General features: G+C 52.3%; 1 protein-coding gene across 1 annotated transcript in view; it reads right to left on the minus strand.

Annotated features, from left to right (window-relative positions):
- Positions 1-592: 592 nt before the first annotated feature.
- The window catches only part of FRMPD3 (FERM and PDZ domain containing 3), a 26,182-nt gene continuing 3,217 nt past the window's right edge, over positions 593-23,557 (minus strand). Inside the window, 13 exon segments of the mRNA XM_009997084.1 lie at positions 593-3,441; positions 4,240-5,061; positions 9,216-9,360; positions 15,746-15,925; positions 17,472-17,561; positions 18,247-18,370; positions 19,199-19,335; positions 19,471-19,590; positions 20,071-20,202; positions 20,748-20,855; positions 21,857-21,961; positions 22,802-22,847; positions 23,224-23,380. Of these exon segments, the coding sequence (XP_009995386.1) occupies positions 593-3,441; positions 4,240-5,061; positions 9,216-9,360; positions 15,746-15,925; positions 17,472-17,561; positions 18,247-18,370; positions 19,199-19,335; positions 19,471-19,590; positions 20,071-20,202; positions 20,748-20,855; positions 21,857-21,961; positions 22,802-22,847; positions 23,224-23,380 (5,015 nt within the window).

The following is a 23,557-nucleotide window of genomic DNA, read 5'->3' on the forward strand; positions in this document are numbered from 1 at the left end:
CCTAGGGTGACCTAGCTCTGCTCCAAGATTATGGTGTCCTGCCCACGCTAGGACTACTTCTGAAGCCCTAGCATAGCAGCAGGGACTTGCACCCCAGAGATCCCTTTCTGCTGCTATAATGTTGCATTTGTGGGCCAGGAAGACGCTGGAGGTGGAAGAGCTGTTTACCTGGCGAGACACTGGTTTGGCTCAGGCTGCCCAATAGAAACCAGGAGATCTCAGCTCAGTTCCTGCTAAGTCACTGGCCCATGACACACTATGACCAAAGCTCTTTGCTCAAGTTAAGCCCAAAATCACATGAAACCAAACTAGTGTGGAGACAGGTTGACTGTGCTTCCCTGGTACCATCAGGGGGAGGAAGCTGCTTAAGACCCCTTATGAACTGGTTGCACAGCTTGCCACAGGGCATGGATTTACCCTTCAACAACACAACCAACACAACCATCCATTCTGCAGAGATAGAAGAGCATCTTGGCTACCACAAATCCCAGCAGATGTGGGCCTGTAGACACATCCTCACCAGACCTATGCGATTTGAGAACCACTAGTACATGGGCCAGCACAGACTGGCTTGTTGGTTTTCATAGCTGGCTTACTTATTGATCAACGTCTTTAGGGAGCGTGTGAGCGTGCTCATAACAGTGGCAACTGTGGCTGACTGGCGGGTGAGCTGCTCCACCGTCTGCTGGTGGCTCAGCGTTCTGGCCGTGGACTCCTCTGCAGCCTTCAGGAGGAAGGTGTAGTTTCTCACCACTTCCTCCACCTTTGCCAGCAGCTCTTTGCGCTGGGACTCAGAGCGCACGATGTACACCAGCCTCACAAACGTCTCGATGAGGCTGCTTAGCACCTGGAAGCTGCTTGTGATGGCAGAAAGCATGTGGGTAGGACTTTTGTCAACGGCTGCCATGCGGCGGCAGGATGCTCGAAACTCCTTGAACTTGAGGGCGAGTTCTTGCTTGTACTCAGCCAGCTGGGAGATGTAGGGTTTGCAGTCCTGGACATCAGGGCTGACCACACACTGCCTCAGGATAGTCAGGAGTTCATTGGTATCCAGCTGCACTTGCTGAAACCCATTGGGAAAGCTGTAGGCGTGGCCTCGAAGGGTGTTGATCTTTGCCAAACTCCCCTCAAAACTGGGGGTCCTTAAATCTATTTCCTGGGTGTGACTGTCATTGGGACTGCTGCAGGCTGTTGCATCTAGGACCTGAAGAGTCCTGCTCATGACTGGGACCATCTGATTGTCCAGCTTCATTCCCGGGAGTATCTGCATGGGAATGGAATAGGACAGCTCATCCTTCTCACTCCCATCATCCGCAACATCACATTTCCTGTAATAGAAGCAGTACCGGATGGAACAGCACTTCTCATCTGCCATGTCCTCATCTCGCAGCTCAGCAGGACTTGGATACATCTCCTCCTGGACAGAGAACACTGCTGACCCCTTCTGGTTCTTTTTTTCCTGTGCTATCTGAACATAGGAGGGATCAGCCACTTCACAGGCTTCTTGGATTTTGCTCTTCAGAACAGGACAAAGGATGCTGGGCTCAGGGTCTTTCGGGGGGCCTTTCTGCTTGGTGATATAGATGTTCTGGTAGATGTCAGAAGACAGGGATGTCGTATCGGTCTTATCTATTTCACCAACACTGTAGCGCCGCAGAAGCTTTCTGTAGTGTGGAGCACCCATGCACTCCCCCTGGGAAGTGCAGGTTGTCAGACAGGACATGCTGTTCTCTGGATCTGACCGGCAGTCTCTGGACTCTAAACTTGTGGATCGTATTCGCCTGCCTTTGGAAGGGCTGCTCACACCTGACAACCTAATGGCTTCTGCCTGTTTCTGATCATCTGTAGCTTTCTCTCTCCCTCGCCTCTCCAGTTCTGGCATCACCAACTGGTTAGGGGGTGGCCTCACCCCCCTGCAAATCCGCTTGCAGTCACAGCTGCGCCTTTGCTCCCTGGACATCCCTGGGACTTTTTGCACAGGACTACTCCTCAGCTGGCAGCTGCAGCGCCCAGGGGCAGGAGGGTGCAGATACTCCTGTGGTGGGAGGTCACCTTTGCTCTTTGGCTTGAGGAGCTCTTCAAGGAATTCCAGCTCATACTGCTTCACCTTCTGCAGCTGGGCCTGCCGCTCATCCGTCTCCTTTTTCAGCCGAGTTGGAAATGTTGCAGAGAACAGATTCCTCAACCTGAAGGGGGCTTTTGTAGCTTTGGGTTTAGCTGGGACATCAGCATCTTGTTGGGTCACCTCCAGGACTTTTTCTACTTTCTTGGAAGGCACAGTGCTGATCTGCAGGCTCTCAGATCTGGGCATCAGCTGGATTGGCCCTTTGGGTTCCTCACTGGTGCTCCTGAAAGTGCTACCAGGTGATGGAGACTGCAGATCATTATTGTCAGCTTTTAAGCTTTTGGCTGAATTTTCCTGTTGCATTTTCTGTCCTTGGTTTGAAGGAGCTTTGTGTTTCTGAAAGACAAGGCTCATGGCTTCCCCACCTGCCTTCTGACCTGGCTCTCCACTTGTGGCTTTTCCTGGAACATCTCTACTCACTTTTTGCTCATAGCTTTTAAAGGCAAAAGTCTTACTGGGCATCATTTCCTCAGCTGCTGAGGCAAGGTGGAAAGCTTCAGCCTTACTGCCATGGGCTTCTTCAGGGTTTGGAGAAACTTCACAGTGCTGCTGTGGAGAGAGTTGCTGCTGCTGACAGTTTAATGCAGCCTCTGCAGTTTGTGGACCTCCTTTAAGTTTCAAAGGCTTGCTGCTGGCTGATGCACAGCTGCTGGTACCATTCATGTTCTTGTCTTCTTTTGAGGCTGCTACAACCTGAGGAACTGACCCTTTTGCATTTGCCACTTGCTGCAGAGCAGCTGAAATGGTGGCTGGAGTTACACTACTTTTTTGATCCAGGAGGATCTTGCAGCTTGGCTGGACCTCTTTGGGCATCTTTTCTTGTAGGTCCTGTGGCTGCTCCCTGCTCAGGGCTGCTGTGGCGTGCAGAGATACCTCAAAGGCAGCTTTTGTGTGGCCTGCACCTTTGCACTCAGAGTCTGGCACTGGTGCTCCCCTGTTCTGCTTATTAAGCGCTGACTGGACAGCCAAGGGGTAGCTCCGCTCAGGATGCTGCTGCTCTTGTTTGCTCTTGCAGTTGGTGAGGCTGGGGCTTTGGTGAGGGAAAGCTGGCTTCAGTGAAGGGTTGGGCTCCTGGCGGCTGAGGGGATAGGGTGAAGTGAGAACAGCCTGGGCAGCACAGGTCTGGATTCGGAAAGGCAAGTCCTTTCTGGCCAGGAGGTTTTCTTTGTTGATGTGTTGAGCGAGGAAGTAGGCTGCATTCTGATGCTGCTTCATAGCAGAGACCATCTCTGAGACATCAGTTAGCTCTGAAGAGTTGGTTTCATGGCCAGAATCCAAGGATGACTCAGGAGTGATAGCAGCCAGGACAATAAGACCTGAGAAGGGACACAAAGAAAACCCTACAACAGACACACCACACTGCTGGAGGAGAGGGGAACTCCATGCAGCAGGAGGGTCCCAGGAATGCAGGACACAGCATCTCATTGGAGAAACTTTAGTGACTTCTGCAACCAGAGGTTAATGCTTTTAAGAGAGGTCACTTGTCAGCACTGAGCTGGTTTCCTAGCTCAATTCAGCAAGAAGTTTTGGCCTAGGAAAAGGTCCTGGGAAGCCTTCCAGTGTAACAATAGCAGAGCTACAGGGATTTGTCTGGAGCAAGGAGGAAAACTGGGCAATAGCTACTCTGCTATTGTGAGTAGGGAAACTAAGGTGAGGAGAGGGACAAAGGACTGTGCTGCCAGCAGGCTGGACCCATCTGACAGCAGGTTTGTCCTGTGAAGGGCTCAGACACTGCAAAACCTGGGTGGGAACCTGTGAAGACTGAAGGCCAAAGGTACCAGCTGTGGTGTTACAGCAGGGAGGAACTCAGGCTCGCAGAATTGGTTTGTTAGTGCCTCACCACAGTATGGTGGCACATGGACCATGGCAGATACGGGATAACCAAGAGACTCCTTCAACTATTGTCAGAAAGAGGAGTCCCAGTTCAGTTTCTTAGAAATCTTCTGAGCAGCAGCTTGGCAGCTCCTGCTAGAGCCTGTTGCCACAACTTAGTTTTTACTAGAAGCTGCTCCATAGTCACATAAAGGATGGGAGAAGGAGACTAAAGGGAAGGATGCACCATAGGAAAGAAACGCCATAAGGAAAAAATCAGGAGGTCACAGCCACTGAAATACCTGCTGTCTGCTGTGGTGGGGGATGTGGACAATCCTCTGAAGCAGCCAGGGCTTCCAGTGCCTGGAGGGTGGACACCAGGGCATCGTCCAGTTCTTGGGCATGGTCTCGGACTGTCCGTGGTTGCACATTGTCTATCAGTGTGACAGGGATCTCATCATAGAGGATACCACAGAGGTGCTGGCCCTGCTCCTGGCTCTGGGCAGCCGCCCGGCGCTTGGGGTCGTCCTCGTCCGAGCTGTTGTCTCGGAAGCCGGGAGGGGGGGCAGCAATGGCGGGGAGCAGGGATGTCGTCTCATCTTCTTCCTCATCACTCCCAGGAGGAGGAAGTGACATCAAGTCCACCATATTGTCACGGGTGGTGCCAGGCTTGCCCCCCTTGCACGAGGCCAGCCGGCTTTTGATCTTGGCGTGGCAGGACTCGCAGTAGAAGTGCGAGGTGTCGCTGCGCAGGTGGGTGTCTATGGTGTGTGCCCTGGCCCTGCTCATGTGCCTGTCTTGGTCAAGGCCATCTGGGTCGTATTCGCTGGCTGCCCCATTGTAGCCTTGGCCAGAACTTTTGGAAGTGGGGTCGGATTTGGTCCTAGGACGAGTTTCCTCAAAAAAAATCAAGTTTTCATTGATGTCTGTCCTACTCTCTCTTTCCTTCCTCTGCTCCCGCATGTGCAGGTAGCAGAAGCTGATGAGCTCCGAGTCCGAAGCCCTGGTGGCCGCAGCCTCGGCTGCTCCGGCGCTGGTGGCAGAGCCACCCACCAACCTGCTCTCCTTCTTTCCCAGGTGTCCTGCTGGGGCAGGCCGGGGGAGGCTGTGTGCGTTGATGTAATCTAAACCAAAAGCACAACAGGCACATTAGCAGCAGCACCCAGGAGAAGGGAAAACATCATGTGGAAGTTCCTGCTCACCCTGGAGGAACATCTCATGTGCTGGACTGCAGAGGGACACACATGTTCCCTACAGCACAGCCAGGCCACCTGGCTGGTCTTCTGAAAAAACAGCTGCTGCAACCTACTGGGCCTATCTGCTAGTGGTGAGTGCAGGAAGAAATGTCCTGCATATGCAGATCATAGAATGGTTTGGGTTGGAAGGGATGTTTAAAGGTGTTCTAGTCCAACTCCCCTTCAGTGAACATGGATATCTTCAACTACGTCAGGTTGCTCGGAGTCCCATCCAACCTGGCCTTGCAAGTTTCCAGGGATGGGGCACCTACAACCTCTCTGAGCAACCTGTTCCAGTGTTTCACCACCCTCATTGTAAAAAATTTCTTATATATAGTTTGAATCTACCTTCTTCTACTTTAAAACCATCACCCCTTGTCCCATCACTGCAGGCCGTACTGAAAAGTCTGTCCCCATCTTTCGTATAAGCCCCCATTAAGATTAAAAGGCCACAAGAAAATTCCCTAGAAGCCTCCTCTTCTCCAGGCTGAACAATCCCAACTCTCTCAGCCTGTCTTCACAGCAGAGGTGCTCCAGCACTCTGATAATTTTTGTGGCCTCCTCTGGACACACTCCAACAGCTCCACGTCTCTCCTATGCTGAGGACTTCAGAGCTAGACACAGTACTTCAGGTGGGGTCTCACCACACTGGAGTAGAGGGGTAGAATCACCTCCCTCAATGGACATGGAAGATGGCCAGGTTTAAAAAATAAGCCTATGTAGTACCAAAGAAGCTGACATGCCTTTTTTCCCCTAAATTGGTACAACCTGGATTCCCATTGACAAAGATCTGTTGAAAGGCCTTTAGGTGTGGCTGGGATACAGTGCTGATGGAGGACAGAAGAGCTTAGAGGGTGGCTGACAGGAATTAAAAGCAGTTGAGCTCCAGTCAGCAAAAGCCCAGCTACACACTGATGGAACAAGCCACCTCCTCACATGGTTTGCTCTCTTGTCTCCAAAATGGTTACGTGGTATAGAATTTAATCACATAATTTTTGTAAGGTAAACAATATGACATTTATAATAAGAAAATATTGACCCTAAGGCTGGGAGGGTGGCTGACAGGAATTAAAAGCAGTTGAACATGAACCAGCAGGACAACTGATCAGTGCCCTTTTACAAACAACCTTCAGACATCAGAAATATTGTCTGTTCCTCCTTCTCCACCTCCCCACCTGTCTCTTTTCCAGACTGCCCACAGCAAATTCCTTTAACCTTTCCTGATGTATCCGTTCCCTAAATGTCTCATCCTTCTTACTGCTCTAGGCTGGACTCCATCCACCTTGGCTACCTGGGAAAATGTCTTGTTTCTCTGCTGAAAGCTATTGGATCAGGGTAGCTCCAAAAGAGCCCTCTGCTCCTGCTGTTCAGCATTTCCCTGGAATTGCTTTCCCCTGCTTCCTTGTGTGAGGCAGGCAGCTGAAATATTCCTTGATCTTCTGGCCAGTGGTCCAGCCCTCAGGAGATGCATCTGTCTGCATTACAAGTTGAATTGTGCAGCTGTGCTGAGAATGGCTGCCGGGGGATACAGACTCTGTCTTACCAAGTATAAATTAAATCAAATAAATCCTGATTAAATTAATTAGCTCAACAAATTGGACAATTTGTCTCCCCAAACACACATTTGTATTATCCTGTTCATCACCTGCAATGATAAAATCCCAATCAAAACAATATCTCTCTCATTTATGGACACACCAGTGCTCGGAAGTTACAGTTGTGTGAGTGAACACAAGGCTAAAGCCAGACACCTCTGGCAAGAGAGCAACTAGGAGCATGGAGCTGCTTGGCTGATGATGGTTGCTGGTGGGAGCTGAGAGAAGGGGCAGAGAGGGGAATTGCCTGCACAGCTCCAGCATGGTACAGCCATTCCTGGGGAGAGCAAGGATCTGGCATACAGCTCTGCAGGGAAACATGGAGAGATGGATCTGACAGCATCTGGACAGAGCGTGCATTTCTAAAACCGTCTGCAGGGCAGCAGGAGATCTTAATGGACATCAGAGAAATTGGATGTGCTTGTCTTCTAGACAAAAAGCAGGGCTAGGGCTTGATTTTACATTTAAGATTCTGCCACAGCCTGCCTGCATCCTGGAAAGTCAAAATTTGGGCTAACTTGATTCATCCCAGTCAGGCTTTCTTATCGTTCCTGCAGAGAGGTGCTAATGATCAGCAGTCCCTGCTCCCTGTGATCTGCCTCACTCCTGACAGCTCAGCCTGCAGCAGTAGTGAGACCAGAACCGTGGGCACACTTTGTTTTCTCAACACACACTAAATTTACTCCTTCTGAAGGATGCCTAAGCTGCTGGGCTGAGTGTACTGGGTCTGCAGGGAAATTGTTCCACTCCACTGGTCAGAGAGGTTTCCATTGCAGCCCTGAGAATAGACCAGGTCATCCAGAGAGGGGCTAGCTCTTTGTTATGAAGACCATGGATCCATTGCTGTCCTACTGTCACCGTGACTTCCTCTCACATTCACTCCAGCCCCCTGCAGAGTGATACTGCTTTCTTGAGACTGTCAAGAAAAGGGCAAGATCTACTGCTCCTTTTGGCATAGGTTTGGACCATGCCCAGAGAGCAAAATCTCCCTGAGGAAAAGTCCTGGCTATTATCACTGTTGCTACAGTGTGGAAAAGCACCACTCACACATGCTGAGACACCCTAAGTGACCAGTAACTGTGGGTGCTGTCAGCATCCCTCCAAGCCCTCAAGGATGTTCTGGAATTCCCTCCTCTTCTTACTGCATTTCGCTGACTCACCACAGCCATGTGTCCTATGTGTGCCTGTAGCCCATTTCAGGGTGACATGACCCAGAAGGACTACTCAGATGATAGCCAGTTAAGCTGGAAACACTGTCTACTCATAGCAAAATGTGTAAGAGGGGCAGGTGAAGAAACAAAAGGAAACCATGTGCATATACTTGCACCAACATCACCTGCCAGATCTTTCCCTGAATTAATAACAGGCTGCTGCAGATGGTTTCCTGATGCCTCTTATGCATGTGTCCTCCCACATGTGCAAAGTTTGTGTCTGGTGCCTTCCTCAGACCTCAGAAGCATGGTGTCCTTTCCCTAGGATCCTGCTGGCTCTTGGAAATACTCCCACCTCCCCCAGCTAGTCCCATCTTGAGGAGGCCATTTTGACTCTCTGCCAGCTAAACTGAAGACTTGCCTCAGCTCTGAGTTGCTCTTCTGCCCATCTCCAGCCACTGATTCTGTATTTTATACTTCCCTATACAAAACACACTTGATGTGAACACCTGCATGCAGCTCATATTTGCCTCCTGCTTTAAATCACTCTTGAGAAACATAATTTTGAGGGTGATTCACAGCTGCTATCCATCCTCAAGGAACAGAGCATTGGTGCCTGGTGGGACAGAACCTGTTTTTAGCTGTTCTGGTCTCATGCGGAGCCCAGACCAGCCCACTGCTCCCTGCATCAAGCTGGGCAGCTGAAAAGCTGGGACATCAAAGTTTCCTTCCTGATTTAGGAAGTGAGCAGAGCACCTGTGCTTGCAGAGCTGTCCATACAGCCTAGACCTCCAGTGATGAAGGCAGCAGCGTTCAGAGGCAGCAGGACTGCAGTCCCTGGCTGAGTGGATACACTCACGTTGGTCTCTGGAGCTGGGATGCTGGCCAAGCAGTGTGTGCTGCATCCCTGCAGCAATTCCCAACAATGCCAGGACCCATCATTTAGCTGGAAGCATCACAGGTCTCTTCAAATGGCACTGCCTGGAGCTGCTCCAGGAGCTCCAGAACAACACTTGCAGCCAGTGTTTAGGGCCCAAGATGACACCACCACTTATATGACAGCTTATCCAAAAATGAGGACTTGTCTCCCCTGTCCTTGTTTTCTGGTTTAAAGAGGGTTTCCTGGTTCTGCAGAGGGGAATGGGAGCAGAGAAGGAACGGGAGCAGGGAGGTAATGGGAGCAGAGGGGATACACCAGTGAAACCCTTCTCCTTTCTAATGCTGCAGAGCCCTGGCTGCAGGGAGGAGGAAGCAGCTGGGGAAGGGGCTGGCACAGAAAGCAGAGGCTGAAACATACCTGCCTTGATAATCTGAGGTGGGGGAGGCTGACAGGGGGTCCTGGAGAAGATCATCTTCTTGGAGTCCACCAGGAGACGGCAGTAGCCTGCAATCAGGCAGGCGAAGTTGGTGGCTTCAGGCCACTCCATCAGCAACACCAGTGGCTGGAAGACAAGAGAAGGAAAGCATGTGGGGGCCATGCAGCTCAGCTGACACAGGATCAGTGCTCCAAAGTGGTTGTTCCAGGGCCCTGTGCTGGTGTACCTGGTGAGCTGGCTGGCATTTTTAGCAGCCACACAGGAAAAAGAACAGCCAGGTGCATGTCCTTGAGGCAGATCATCCAACAAATGGCTGTGCACAAGAAAGCACCACACTGCAGCTGAAATTCCTGCTTCCTGACTCCCCTAAGGATTATGACAGAGGTGGAGCCTGGCAGGGCACAGGTTGTGTATGTCAGACCTGTAAGTGGTTCCTAATTGTCTGCATGTCAATGCTCTAAGCCTACCTGCAAGCAGCAGTTTAACCGTCAGGCCCAGGAAAGCTCAGAGAGTCTGTGAGGTGTCCAGCTGCCAAAACCCGTTTCACTGTGAGCACCATGTAACACTCCCATGAACTAGAGACATGCTTCCAGCAAGATGCAGAAGGGGCAAAAACCCGTTACAGGCTCCCCTAGCCACAACTCTGAGCCTGTGGATCTTACTTAAATCTAACCCTTCGGGAAATTAAATTTGTGCTTAGGAGCAGATGGTGTCTTCTCATTTAGGAGAGCATTTATTTGCATGCTAAAAAAGGTCTGTGCTTTAAAGAGAAGAAAAAATTAGACATAATCTGTGTGCCACATATAACCTCACCAGACAATTTAGGTGCAGACACCATGACTCCCTGACCCCTGGCTTGTCCCAAGGAGATAGGTAGCTAGACTCAGAAAGCTGTTGGGGTTATATCAACTCTTAGCCACCTAGTGAGGTCCCATGTACTGTGGGGATCAGCCTGTGCCAGCAGAACTCAGCTCAGCAGTCCAAGCTCAGTCTGAGCCCCCAGCACTGCTCAAGGTGGACCCGTGAGATGGAAAAAAAAAAGGACAGTACCTTCAATAAAGTTATTGCATGGCAGCTCCAGCCCTCACCTACCCCTTGCACACAGCACCCCCACCTAAAGGACCTTTGTACCTAGGTACAGGGTTTATCTGAGGCAACTGGGAGATGCTCAGCTACTGCTGTGGCTCAGTCTCTTGCACACTGACAGGCCTCCAGGACTCAGAAGAACTCATTTACCACATCCAGGGAAAACCAAACCTGTTTTAAAAACTACTGAAACCTACGCAGTGTGAAAAGTGTTAAAGCTATTTTTGTTTTCTTGTTTTATAACCATAGGGGGTGCCTGGCACCCACTGGCCAGTTCTGTGCTCTACTCAACACTTGTTTTTTTAAGCCACCAGCTCTGGCAAAGGAAGACTCAGCCTTACAGCAGATCATGGAAGCCATCAGCCCTGGGCAGAGCCATGAGTGATCCCCAAGCCTGGTCCTCCTAGGACCAGGGTAAAGCAGTTCCCTCCTTGGCTGCTGTGCAGGAAGGACCAGAAATAACCCAATGTGGAAGAGAAATAATGTGACAAACACACTGCTGAGAGGCTCTGCCCCTGCCTGCTTGAGGAGACTTCTTCTGCATCAATAGAAAGTAAACCTAAGATGACACAGATCAAATGGAAAGTATCAAGCAAGAGAAAAGGGAGAAAAGAGATTTTCCACATAGCTCAGAGGAGGCAGGCATGCAGTGGTGAGGAGGAGGAGGGGTCACACCTCTTAGCCCAGCTCCTGTGTTGACATAAGTGATGAAGGGAAACCATGTGTTCCAGATCTGCTGTATGAAGCATCCTTAAAACAAGTGCCTTCTACAAAGGGCTCTGCAGAAAGTAACAACATAGCACTGTAGTCTGTGCTTTGAGCTTCCTTGTGCTACCCATCTCTTGTGGCATGAAAAGAAGCAAATTTTAAAGATAATGCTCTTTCTACATCTAAAAGCATAATACCAGCCTGAAATGATTTATGTTTTGATCTTTTACTCATACTGGTTTTCAAGAGATTTTCTAGTCCTAATAAGAAAAGGACATTTTTTCACTTCAAGTTTCCTTCTTGGCAACCAGTCTGTCTGGAAAGCAAAAAAAAAATAAAATAAAAATACATTTATACTGGATATGAGATGAGTTTTCTATTAGCTTACTATGGATATAGTGCTTTTTCTATTATGCCCTGCCTTTAAATCAAACCTTGATGTCCTTCTAGAGGATATTCTCTTGTTCAGGTAAAGGTGAAGGTTTCATTTAAGAATGTCTGGAGGAAATTTTATGGCCAGGGTTATGCTAGAGGATCTTCACAGTCCTCATATTGAAATTAATTTATTACCTGATCTATGCGTGCTATTACCCATAAGCTTATGTGCAATTCCTTTTAATCATCCCGCTTTATCACGTACTTTGGGTCTTATCCTGCTTCCCTTAATGTAGTGCAGTAGAAAGGTGGGAGATGAATTTACATAATTTATGTTCCCTGGTTTACTTGAGGTGCACTGCCAAGTTTATATTTAATAATATAGGCAGCCAGGCCTAACGAGACAGCAGTCAATTTTTCACTTGTACATTGACCTTTCCTTCCCTCCCTTGAAGCGCTATTAACTCAGCTCTATCAATACCAAGCTGCTTGTGATTAGGACCATTATTTCCCATTTGTTGATCAATAAACCTCATGCCTTTGTTAGCAGCAGACTTTCAGGTTTCTGCAGCAGTGGCTCCTTCTGCAGGGTTTAAGCAGCCAGCACCTAAGGTGAGTGAACACCCTCCTTCCTCTCTGCAGCCACCAAACCTCGCAGGGGATGGGGAGGTAACCTCTACAGACTGCAAATATATAGGTGTGTCTCCTCTCCACTTCGATGGTGGTGCTGCACCCCGTTGTGTTGCTGTGTCCTGAGGCAGGTCCAGCTTCCACCTTCCCATCATGCTGCCTCTGCCACCCTGGCTCTCTTTCATCTCCTCCCTGGCTACTACACAGAGTCATAAAATCACAGCAATTTTGGCATCCTCCACGTTTCCTATTTGTTGAAGCAAGTTCTCAGGACTCCCAAGGTTGCAGCACCAAGGCTGTGCCCATGTCCACAGCGCTGGATGCCTGAGGTCTGCTTGTTTGTTTGCAGGCTTGGTATCTCATTCTTTCCACATGTTGTCTGACTCCTGTGTTCCTGGCTGGCTCCAGTGTTTCTGGCTGGCTCCTGTCCTGGGTGCCTGCAGGCAATGCCTTGGGTGGCATCAGGGCTGGCACCACATGCTGGTACATGCTTTACTTTACATCCTGCTGGAAAGGCTCTGTGAGAGAGGAAACTGGATCCATGTCTTCTACTCTAGGTACTGAGCCAAAGGAAATCTCAATCCCTCTCTTTCTCCTACAAGATGACAGTGTTTCAGCATGTCTTAGTGCAACTAGAGATGAATTCAGCTTAGGGAACCAGAGCCTTTAAGTCCATTGTTATTTGCCAGTGTCAAGGCTGTTAATAGTAAGTCCAGCAGCGTGTAGCTGGGTAAATCAGAAAGATGAAATGCTCCATCTGAAAAGGCATGTCAGTAAGAACAAAACCTTTGCTTCTGTAGAAGCTGCAGAGCCACACACCCAGGGGTGTGACCTGATGGAGCCATCCAGCTGGACATCGGGAGCTGAGCAGCTCTCCCCCTGCCTGATCTGGGGAGTTTGTGTGAGCACATTGAGCAGCAGCAGCCCCTCTTCCTGCTCTGCACCCCATCAGCAAGCCAGGCCTGCCCTGATACCAGGCTGGAGATGCTGACGCTGCCCTTCTGGGAATGCTGAGAGGTAGAAGACGACTCTGGAGTCCTACACTGGGCAGGAGGAAGATGCATGCCAGGAAGACCAAAGCTGAGCTGGCTCAGGAGCACCGGCCACTTTCAAATGCTGGTCACACCACTGCTGGGAACTGGAGGGGGAAGTCCCTGGGAGATGCAGTCCTGCGAGGTCCCCAGACAACCGAGACAAGCTGAATTTAATGCATAAAGATCACAGGACACGCCATGTGCCACTGCCCTGTCCCCAGTGAATCCATGAGCTCCAGAGTCAATGTTCAAACATGGGGAAGCCCAGAGCACAGGAAGAAAAGAGAAGTGATGGTCCCACAAAGAGGGGACTTTGCCAAGTGGAAATTAACTATCCAATGAATAATTTTTAAGACAAACACCATATTTTTTTTTGTCCTGAACTATCTCCAGCCTTCTTGTTACCTGAAAATCTTCCCCAGCTCCTTCCTGGCAGGCACACTTGGGCTGTGTGTACAGGCAGGCAGTAGATAAAGACATTGGGATGGTGCTGGCTGGTGTGGTTGGGGCATGCAGACCTCCTGGCTGATGACTGCTCCATGACCTGCCCCCTTTTATTAACCTTGAAGATCAACTACACATCAGTAAGCCTGGCACTTAGAAATTCAAAATGACCTTTCTGCACAAATCCCTTAGCCATCCCTGAACATCTACTGTTTCCACAGTAACCCAGTGAGCAGCTGCAATGGGCTGCTGCCACCCTACTGATTCAGGCTGGCTCATCTGCACCCCTGCAGTTACCTGGGGAACCCACCAGAGCTGCCCCAGCACCCCACAATGCCAGGCATCACAGTGCAATGGTCCCAGGGAGGCACCCCCACCTTGCTCTGCAATCTACAGGGCTGTGACATGACTTCCAGGGGTGATATGGATTTGAATGCTGGTCCCCAGAGCAGTCAGAACACTTAGAGCACAACCCTCTAATGGTTTACAAGGCACAGCAGAAACAGATTTATTTGCAAGTCAGGGCTTCAGCCAGCAGCACGTTCAGTGCAATAGAATAATTGCAGGAAGATTAGCCCTGCAAGGTAACAATCTATTTCCCTGCTTTTCTTAGCCTGCCTCATCCATCGCTGTCCTGCACAGGATTAGCATATGCCTCATTTTGGAGCAGACATTCTGGCTTTAAAACCCAGCCCTTTGGATAATGGTTAAACGAAGACAGATAACAGCAGCCTCTGCACTGGCAGGGTGTTGTTGAGCCTGCTGAGACTCACAAATGGGATGCTCACTCTGCTCCAGGCAGGCAGAGGGGCTTTCAGTGGCTGTAGGCAGCTGCCTGGAATTTCACATGGAGATAAAGCCAACATGCATGTGCACACATTTGAGGAAAGTTGCATGGCAGCTGCCTTTTCTACAGCAACTGGGAGGCTGGATAGAGGGGACATGGAAGAAAGTCTGCTCCTACAGCAGGCAGGGGCTTGTGGTGTTAATTACTGCTGCAGAGCCCAGCTGAGGGGAGCAGCACTGCAGGATCTGTGGAGAGGCTGCGTGGGAATTGCCACTTAATTTATAGCAGATGGATATCAGCACCACCTCAGCCTCCAGCACATCTGCTGCTCCTGTGGCCAGTCTCAGACGTGGTGGTGCCCCACCCAGGGGGCATGAGCAGCCTATTATTAATGTATTAATATCATTATATATGTGTATGTATCCAAGGGCGTGGGCACCAGGAGGAACCAGAAGGGACAATATCCCTTGGTTGTACCTGCTTCTGTGAGCAGTAAGGAGGAGAGCCAGTGGGCTACTGCTCAGCCCAGACAGCTGAAGGGGCTAGGCAGGGAGGGATTCCACCTGCCCAGGCTGCAGGGGGGGAGGTTTGAGGGTTTTGAAAGGTAGGGGCAGGCACAACAGGACACCAGGACTTCACCTTGGTGGGATGCAGAGGAGGCAAAATTAAAGGATATTACAGTTGACCAAATACTCATTGATTTACAAATACCAAAAAAGGGCTTCACAGATGAGATGTTGGAGGGGACAATTGAAGCAGAGGGGATAAGAACAAGCACAGCTCTGGCAGAGGCTACCAGGGAGTTACTGCAGTTCAGCAGAACTACTGGACCAGACACAGCAGCAGCAACAAAAAAGACTTGGAGGAATTAATGACCCTGGCGGGAGGAAGTGCTAAAATCCACCAGGAGAGGAGACAGCAGGAGAATTCTAAACAAACCCACTGTGATTACATCTGCAAGGCTATGGCTGAAATACAGACCTCTGTGGCCTGATGGGGAGGATAATGGAGGCAGCTCTGCAAGATACCCTGGGGGTGACTTACTGGAGCCAGGGACACCTGGCAATCTTTTCTCACATTCTGAGCCTGACACCCCTCAATCCATCATTTCCAGCTCATGCAATGGTCCTGCATGGCTTGACAAGTTCCACAAGTGCTGCTAACACCCAAAGCTGTACCAAGGACCCTGCTTGGACCATTGGGTAGGTGTGTGGTGATGGCCAGAACACCACTGTGCCTGCATGCACACCCTCAGCCTCAGTCCCTGCTCCCCTGTGCCCTGTGACTGGCATGTGAAGAGGCTTTTGAGTCCCTAGAAATCTCCGAGAAGGTGCTCCAACATGCACTTGTGTCCTGAACACCCTCAAAGGCAAGCACTGAACCCCCACCCACAGCCTCCACTCTAGCCCCTCTCCCCAGTGCCTGTCTCCATGGAACTCATGCCTACCTTGGCATCCAGGATGCTCGTCTCCACCCGGGCCACCCCCTGGTTCTCCCTGAACAGCTGGATCTTGCTGATCTTGCTGAATTCTGACAGCACTGTGGTGAGGTTGGTTTTCAGGTCGATGACGTGGCTGATGCCGTGCCGAGGTCCCACCAGAAGTGTGGTGGCTGGCTGCTTCTCATCCTGGGAGCAGGAGCACATGGAGAAAGAGAGACAGAGATGGACAGGGGTGAATAAATGCACCATGGGGCTGCACAGGCTTTGGCTGGCTCTCTCCATGGAGCCAAGCCTTGATACCAGCAGCTTGGCCAGGTATCTAATGTTTTTTGCAGAGCAACAGGTGAAGCTGGTGCCATGAACCCTCTCCTCGAGCCTCTCTGCAGAGCTCTGCAGGATGCCCAGGCTATTTAAAATATAAAGCACCAAACTGACTGTCCACATGAAATATTCAGGCCTGCTGGTGTCACTACAGAAAATTAAGAGCATGTTACAAATTTGCCTGATCTGACATTGCTTCTAAGAGAAGGAAGCAGAGGAGGGAGTGAATGCATTTTAGAGAAGAAGGAAGACTAAAGCCTCTTGACTGAAAATAGAGATCTTTCTTGCTGTGGTGCACCCAGGAATGATGCTTCAAGTCAGAGCTGGAGGTGAAAGGCAGATGGGCAGACCAGTGCAAAAGAGAATGAAGGACTGTTTTTTCACCACTTACATGTGGTTTACCTCCTAAGCTGGCTCAGAGTAATTGCTTTGGTTTGAGAAATGACAAAAAAAGGCAGGGCAGCCACACCAGAGGTGAACTGCCCAATGCTGCATACCCAGGCAGTATTGGAGGCAGGCTCTCACTGCTCCCACTGCATGGTTGGAGCCATGGCACCCACCAGACACCACCTGGTTCTGCTTTCGCCTATATTCTACAGGCAGCCCTTTGAACTGCAAGGTGAAAAGCTCCAAGGTGTGGTGAAAGCACAGCAGATCAAAGGCTGCAAGAGATAGAATCCAGAGGGCAAAGCAAGGGAAGCCAGGGAAGCACTGAGACCTTAGGTGGGGATTAGGGAAGGATGACAGAGAGGTGACACTTACATGGAGGCCCCTGGATGGAAGGTGGAACAAGAGGGATGGAGAGGTGAGCCAGGCAGTGGGGAGCCCTAGGAGGTTCACCATTCTCCTCTTTGGCTTGGTGGCTTTACTCCTGCCATGGAGAAAATGAGGTGGCTTGGATGAGGGGTGGAGATACCTCTGATGCAGATGAGAGAGGAGTGGGCCATAGTGGTGGCAGCTTCCTGAGAACTGCCAAGCAGTCGTCAGGCTGGACCAATGCTGATGGACACAGTAAGACCAACTAGGCTACTCCCTGTGTGGACAAGCAGGGTATGTGGTGACCTTTGTCAAGGGTGGTCCTCCTCCAAGATGGATGGCAGGATTCTGCCAGGGCAGGACCGAGCTATAAGCATGTGTCTGAAACTACTGCAGCTTCATGGAGCAGGTCACCTCACTGCCCAAAAGGCTCTGGCAAGAACATGGCCAGCCCTGCCCCTGCAGAGTTGAACATCTGATCTACTGCCAGCAGAGGCTCTGAAGGCTTTTCTGGATGGGCTTGGACCCCAGCGGGGCAGAGCAAGAGACCAAGGGTAGTAATTTCTGGGGAAGTCATATCTCCCCTGGCTGTACCCTCTGGCACACACTCAGGACCAGTGCCGAGCACCTCCCAGCCCATCCTGAATTACCGTACCAGTCCCACTGTGTTGAAGAGGACCCCAGCAAAGGTGGGCAGCTCATTCAGGATCCTCAGGTACTGCAGCTTTGCCTGGGCCGTGGAAACCTGACAAAACACATCATATGGGTGATCACCACCAGCACAAGAGTGAAGAAATGCAAGAGGCTGGCGCAAACTCAAGAGCTCCCAAGCAGGGTGGTGGGCATCTCAGGGTATGAGCTGTGCTGATGGTGAGCCTGGGGGCTTGACATGGGGTGGAGGGGACCTCTGTTCCCCTGCTATCCTGGACAGATGCTGGGAGGTAACTCAGACCAGAGGCACAGCCAGGGAGGAGCCCAGACACTTGACATATAACCCCCCCATGGGAAGTATAACCCCCCTGAGCTGTATAACCCTCCTGGAGGATATATAACCCCCCTGGGAGCTCTGACAGTTGCAGAGACTGAGACAGTAGCTCAGCAGCCTCCTCCAGAGCTTTCCAAGCCCAAAAGAATGATAAACACAGGCTTAACTGATGCATACTGCTTCAGCCAAGCTGAGAGCCAGCTCTTGGCTGACCTCATCCTACTGATCCTCACTGCAGTCCCCAAAATCCACATCAGCTCTCAGAAGTGGATTCAGGAGAGAGAGCGGCTGCCTGGCTGTCACCCTAGGATTTATCTCCCACCCAAGGGGACTGAAGCAGCAAAAACAGGAGTCCCTGAGCAGCCAGGGACAACAGGATGGCTGGGGTGAGGGGCATCTTGCCACTCCACCAGCCCTGAGCTGTGGATGCATGAGTTGGCCTCACCTTGGTGCCACCAGGCTGGTTCTGGTGGGCTTTGAGCTGCTGCGAGAGGGATTTCCGGAGGCTCTTCTCCTTGATGAGCTGCAGGAGCGAGGGGGGCAGAAAGGGCTCCAGGCCCCACTCCTTCCTGGAGGGGGGGGAAGTTTGCTTGAGCTGCCAGGCCAAAGACCCTGCTGCTGGGCAGAAAGGGCCAGAAACCGGGTATGCTGCCAGAGAGCATCCTCTTGCCATCAGTCGGAGTAGGAGCCACACCAGCACTTCCTTGGTGTCACAGCTGGAGCAGTGGCAGACCCCAGCCTGGGTCCCCAGGGGAATGGGGCCGCCCGACTGATGTCATGGTATCAGCCCTGGGCTGGTAATGCAGCAGTGCCAGGCTCTGCAGCCCAGTTCCCACTCACCTTCAGATAAGGTTAAGGGATGCAGGGAAAATCCCCAAACGTCTTTTGGGATCCTCCCAGGGTGCTCCCCCTTCCTCCCCACATGTATGGGACAAGGCCAGCCTGCACAGGTGGACTCACTACAGATTTAAGACCACCAGGAGCCTCAGGAAGGCTAAGCCAGGGCTGCATGGCTTGACGATGGGCTAAGCCACACGTGCCTTCTCCTTGCCTTGGATGCAAGGTGGAAATTCAGCCTGGGTTCCCATGGAAATGACCCTGGGCTTGCAGCAAATATCCTTGCCAGCCCTAGAAAGGCTGCAGTGCATGGCTGGGTGTCAGTGTGTGGGAGTCTTGGGTCTTAGATGGCCCCACACTGGAACCAGGGGCTGTGTGTCACTGTTGCCAAGCCCATGTGCCACTGGCCAGCTGCAGGGGACCTTCCAGGGCATCTCATGCTCAGCACCCAAAAACGCTGCTGGGAGCACCCCAGTTACCCAGGGATTGCGAGCAGGGGCACTGGGAGGGGGCACGGAGGAAGGCTGTGTGGTGGCATGGGGAGAGGGAGGAGGACTCACTCCACATTCTTGAGGGAGACCTTCGTGCTGGGGCGGGTGGCTGAGACGGTGATGTAGATGTGGAGGGCAGCCAGTCCCAGCAGCATCTCGGGCTTGGGGTCTGTGCCGAAGCGTTCTCTGATCACATCGTTGCGGCTCTGCAGGAGGGTGGAGAGGTATCCTCAGAAAGCCACAGGGACAGGGCACCTGCCACCTCTCACAGGAACCAGCCTGGGCAGATGCGTGGACCACAAGCACCACCAGCTCCAAGATCCAAGGGCTGAGTCCCCTACCTGGATGTACAGGTACTCAAACGCTGCCGGATCCCGGCGCAGCAGCTCCACAGGGTCCTTGGGGAAGAAGCTCACACGGAAAAGGCATTTCATGCCTTGATAGTGCGTCCTCTGCACAACCTGCAACAAGAGCAGAGGAGAGCAGTGAGCTCAAGAGCCATGATTATTTGCCTGCAGGGCAGGAGACCCCCTGCTCCTCTTCCCTGGGGGTGGGATTTGATTTCTCTCCTCCATGCACTCCCTGGTCCTTTCACCCTGGGAACAACCCAGCCTTCCTTGGTGTGACATCTGTGGTGTTGCAGGGAGGAAGCTAACACTTCCTCCACAATCCCCACTGTACCCCTGGACCTGTGCAGTGCCACCTTCCTGGCTCTTCTGGGCAGGATGTTCATGAAGGTTGTCTGTAGTCTCCCAGGCTGGAGCACAGATCATCTCCAAGATGTCAGTGAGATGGATAAAAGCCCAATTGTCTTATTCTCTGGCCACCTTTTGCACCCCTGAGCCCACACAGCCATGCCAGAGGCCAGGAGAGGCTACACCATCCAACAGCACAACCCCAGCCAAGCCTGACCCAACACCCCCCTGCACACAGCAGCTTACATGGGCCAGTGGCTGCTTGTCCTGGAGCAGCAGGAACCGGTGGCTGTGCTCCGGGCTGGAATATTCCAAGACCAAGGCAAAGTGCTCGATGTGCCTGAGGGACAGGCGGTCCTGCAGTGTCACCATCACGTCCTGCAAATGTCACAGACAGGTTTGGGCACAAGGTACTGGCTCTCTCCCAGCGTGTGAGCTGGCACCCCACTGAGAGCCTCTTCTTCCCCATCACCTGGAGCCATGGCAGTGCAGGATGAGGCCCTGCACTGCTGAAAGGGGCTGAAGGATGGTACCCAGCCACTGCTGGGCAAAGTGACCTCTCAGCAGGAGGTGACCAGCAGCCAGACCCCCATCACCTCAGGTAACACCGTGGTGTTTCAGAGGGGGGCTGCAGGGAGCTGGCCCCGGGCAGAGGGACTCACAGAAGCATCTATGCTGGCTGGAGGGCAGGATGACAGCAAGGAGAAAAGTTATGAGTGGGAGAAAGACGGCAAACCCCCATTCCTGGCAGCTGCAAAGCATGTCTCCCGGGGAGGCAGAGGGGCTATCTATCATGTGGTGGCAGCTCACAGCCAGCCAAGCACTGCTGCAGTGTTTGTGCAAAGAAGCAGGAGACAAGGAAAAATGGATCAGGCAGGAGGACAGAAGCACCACGGTGCTGCAGGGGGAGCAGAGGGACCCACCTTCACGGTGGTTCGGCCATCAAATGTGAAGGACTTGATCTGCCCGTTCTCCAGGAAAACCTTCAGCACGTTGGGAATGAGGAGGAGAGCTTCTTTCTTCAACATGTCCTGGCACACGGGGCCAGCAGTGGGGGAGGCGAGGAGGACAATGGGGCACAGAGAGACAGAGGGAGGGTGGGGAGAGTGTCAGTGATGGAGCGATGATGGCATCTCTGCTTCTCTGCCCTTAATGTGCCAAGAGGCACATAACCCGGTGTCTGCTGAGCCATTGAGAAGCACAGAGCTGGAGCAATTCAGACCTGCCTGGCAGATTCAACTCCCCAGCTCCCAGCAGCTGTAGTGGCCATGGAGCATCCCACTCCATCCAGCACATCCCAGAACTGTGCCTATGCCTGGCAACCTGTCCTGCATCCCAGCTGGTGTCCCAGAGGGAAGGTGATATGCAGGGGGGCTCAAAGCCCATCTCCCTTCCCTCACCCCTGACCCAAGCCCAGCCCACCTCAAACTTGCACAAGCAGCATGCAGGAAGTTGGGTGAAAGCTGATATTTTTGTTTTTAGTGAGGAGCATTTCCACCAGATAATTACTTAATTGATTTTGCTTAAAAATAGAATGTGCTAGAAGTGCTTTAGAGGGTTTTGTTTTGTTTTAGGGTTGTGGAGTTTTATTTGTATGCTGCTTAACAAAACCTTTCTGCAGTGAGGAGATAATGGCAGTGCGTTGGAACACTACTGAGGCATCACAGCTTCCATGGCCACGCAGCAGTGTCCTGGTCACCCAGCCTCACACAGGGACTCCTGCAAAGCCTTTGGCACTGGGTTGGAAGCCACCCTTGAGTGCCTAGGGGCACTCAGGTTTCCAAGGATAGTTTCAAGGGCTCCATCCAGACAGAAGGACAAAAGGGAGAATCACAGCATGTCCTCCCACCCGATGTCTTCAATGTGCCCACAGGCATCTTCCCTGTGGGGTTCCCTGGACCAGAGGGCTGCTCTCACCCAGGGAGCCCAAATCAGGGGAGAGGAACCCTGCAATCCCCAGCCACCTCATGTCCCACGGCCCTGAGGACACCTGAGGGGGGTGAATTACAGAGGAAGGCAGGGCAGGACTTACTGGGTCCGTCTCGCCGACTGTCACCTGCTCTGAAAATCGGACCTTCGCCGGGTTCGACCTTAGCTTCGCCTTCTTGGCTGCACTGATGAAAGCAGATTTGGGAGACTGGAAAGAGAGCACTGGGTAAATCACCTGCCTGCCCTCAGAGCCTTGGCATGGGGAAAGCCAGACACAGGGCCCAGAGAAAGCCTCTCCAAAGCCACCACGGTGATGGAAAGCAGGCAGTGAACCTTGAGATGGGGGGTGGAAAGCAAGTCCCCTTTGCTGTGGTTATAACAGTACTGCAGGCAGGGCCAGAGCAGCAGCCCCTGAAGTCACACCAGGACCCTCAGCATGACAGGGGAGGCTGCAGCCCAGGAGGAACATGTGCCCATCACCCCCTGTGCCAGCTTAGCTTCAGTATACACGAGCCAGGGTTTGTTCAGGGGCACCAGAACTGGTTTGGACAGGAGAGACAAGCCCCTTAGATGTGGATCTGCAGCCTCAGGGAGGAGCTGGGAGACTGGGAGATGGATGGCAGGACCATGGGCAACCCTGTGGGATGTTTTGGTGACAGCACTTGGCATCAAGAACTCTCTGCCTCCACATGCCCCAGCATGGAGACAGTCGTGCCACAGAGCTGCATGTCTGAGGGTGCTGGCATCAGCTGAGCAGCCTGTCCTGGCTGGTGGTCATATGGGTTTGGGGACACTTTTCCTCCCTTGCTCCTGTAAGGAGGTAGTGATGAGGACAGGCAAATGGCCACGTGCCCACAATGACCCTGTGGGGCTGCAGCAGCTCTCAGACTGACAGCTTGTAAGAGCCTCAGGGTGGGAGGACACCAGTCCAACACTTGAGTTGCCTGAGTGTTCCCCAGGGCCTCCAGGGACCCCACCTCAGTCTCCCAAAGGGCTCTTGACCCCATTCTGGCTCCCCCAGGGCTGGCCTTGGCCCCGCTGGTCTCACCTGGTGGGCGTGCAGGACTGTGAGGATGATGAAGTCCTTGGCCTTCCTGTGACAGAAAGGAGAAATGAAGGTGGACAGGACCTCACAGTGGTGGATCTCAGTATGTGTATTTGGCTATCAAGAGAGCACATCCCACATGCCCCAGCTTGATGGTGGTCGGGACCTTTGTGGACTCCTTAGGGTGCTTGGTAACTTGGCTGTGGGTGCTCTCCCAGTGCTGCCCACTCCTTGGCCAGCCAGGAATGGGTCAATTGCTCCAAGGCATTGCCCATGCTCAGGTTGAGGCCTCCCCATGTCAGCAGTGACCACTGGTGACAGTGGAACCTGGGGCTGTGCACTGACACCCCAAGGCTGCAGTTGAGGCACAGCAGCCTGCACAAGCCTCCTCCCTTGTGGCAATGAGGGACAAATGTTGTCCTCACCTGATGAGCTCGATGAATCTCTCTCTGGGGGCTTCACTCACATCCTCATCATTGATGGCCAAGATCTGGTCACCTGGCAGGAGTTTATCCTCTGAGGGGCCGCCTGCCGGGAGAGAGGGTCAGAGCCAGCCAAGCATCCTGGGGCTGTGGAGTTGGGGGGGAAGCAAGAGGGTCCCAATCACCCCCAAAGCATTTGCCCAGGTATGTAGCTACAGAGGGCACCCTGCGGGCCCACTGGAGGGGACGGGAGAAGACTGAAGCCCAGGGATAGGGTCCCACTGGGGGAAAGTGCCACTGTGCTTCCTGGCACCCAGTGTCCAGCCCACCCACCCCC

This window comes from Chaetura pelagica, unplaced genomic scaffold, assembly GCF_000747805.2.
Source record: "Chaetura pelagica isolate M959 unplaced genomic scaffold, ChaPel_1.0 scaffold344, whole genome shotgun sequence".
NCBI lineage: Eukaryota > Metazoa > Chordata > Aves > Apodiformes > Apodidae > Chaetura > Chaetura pelagica.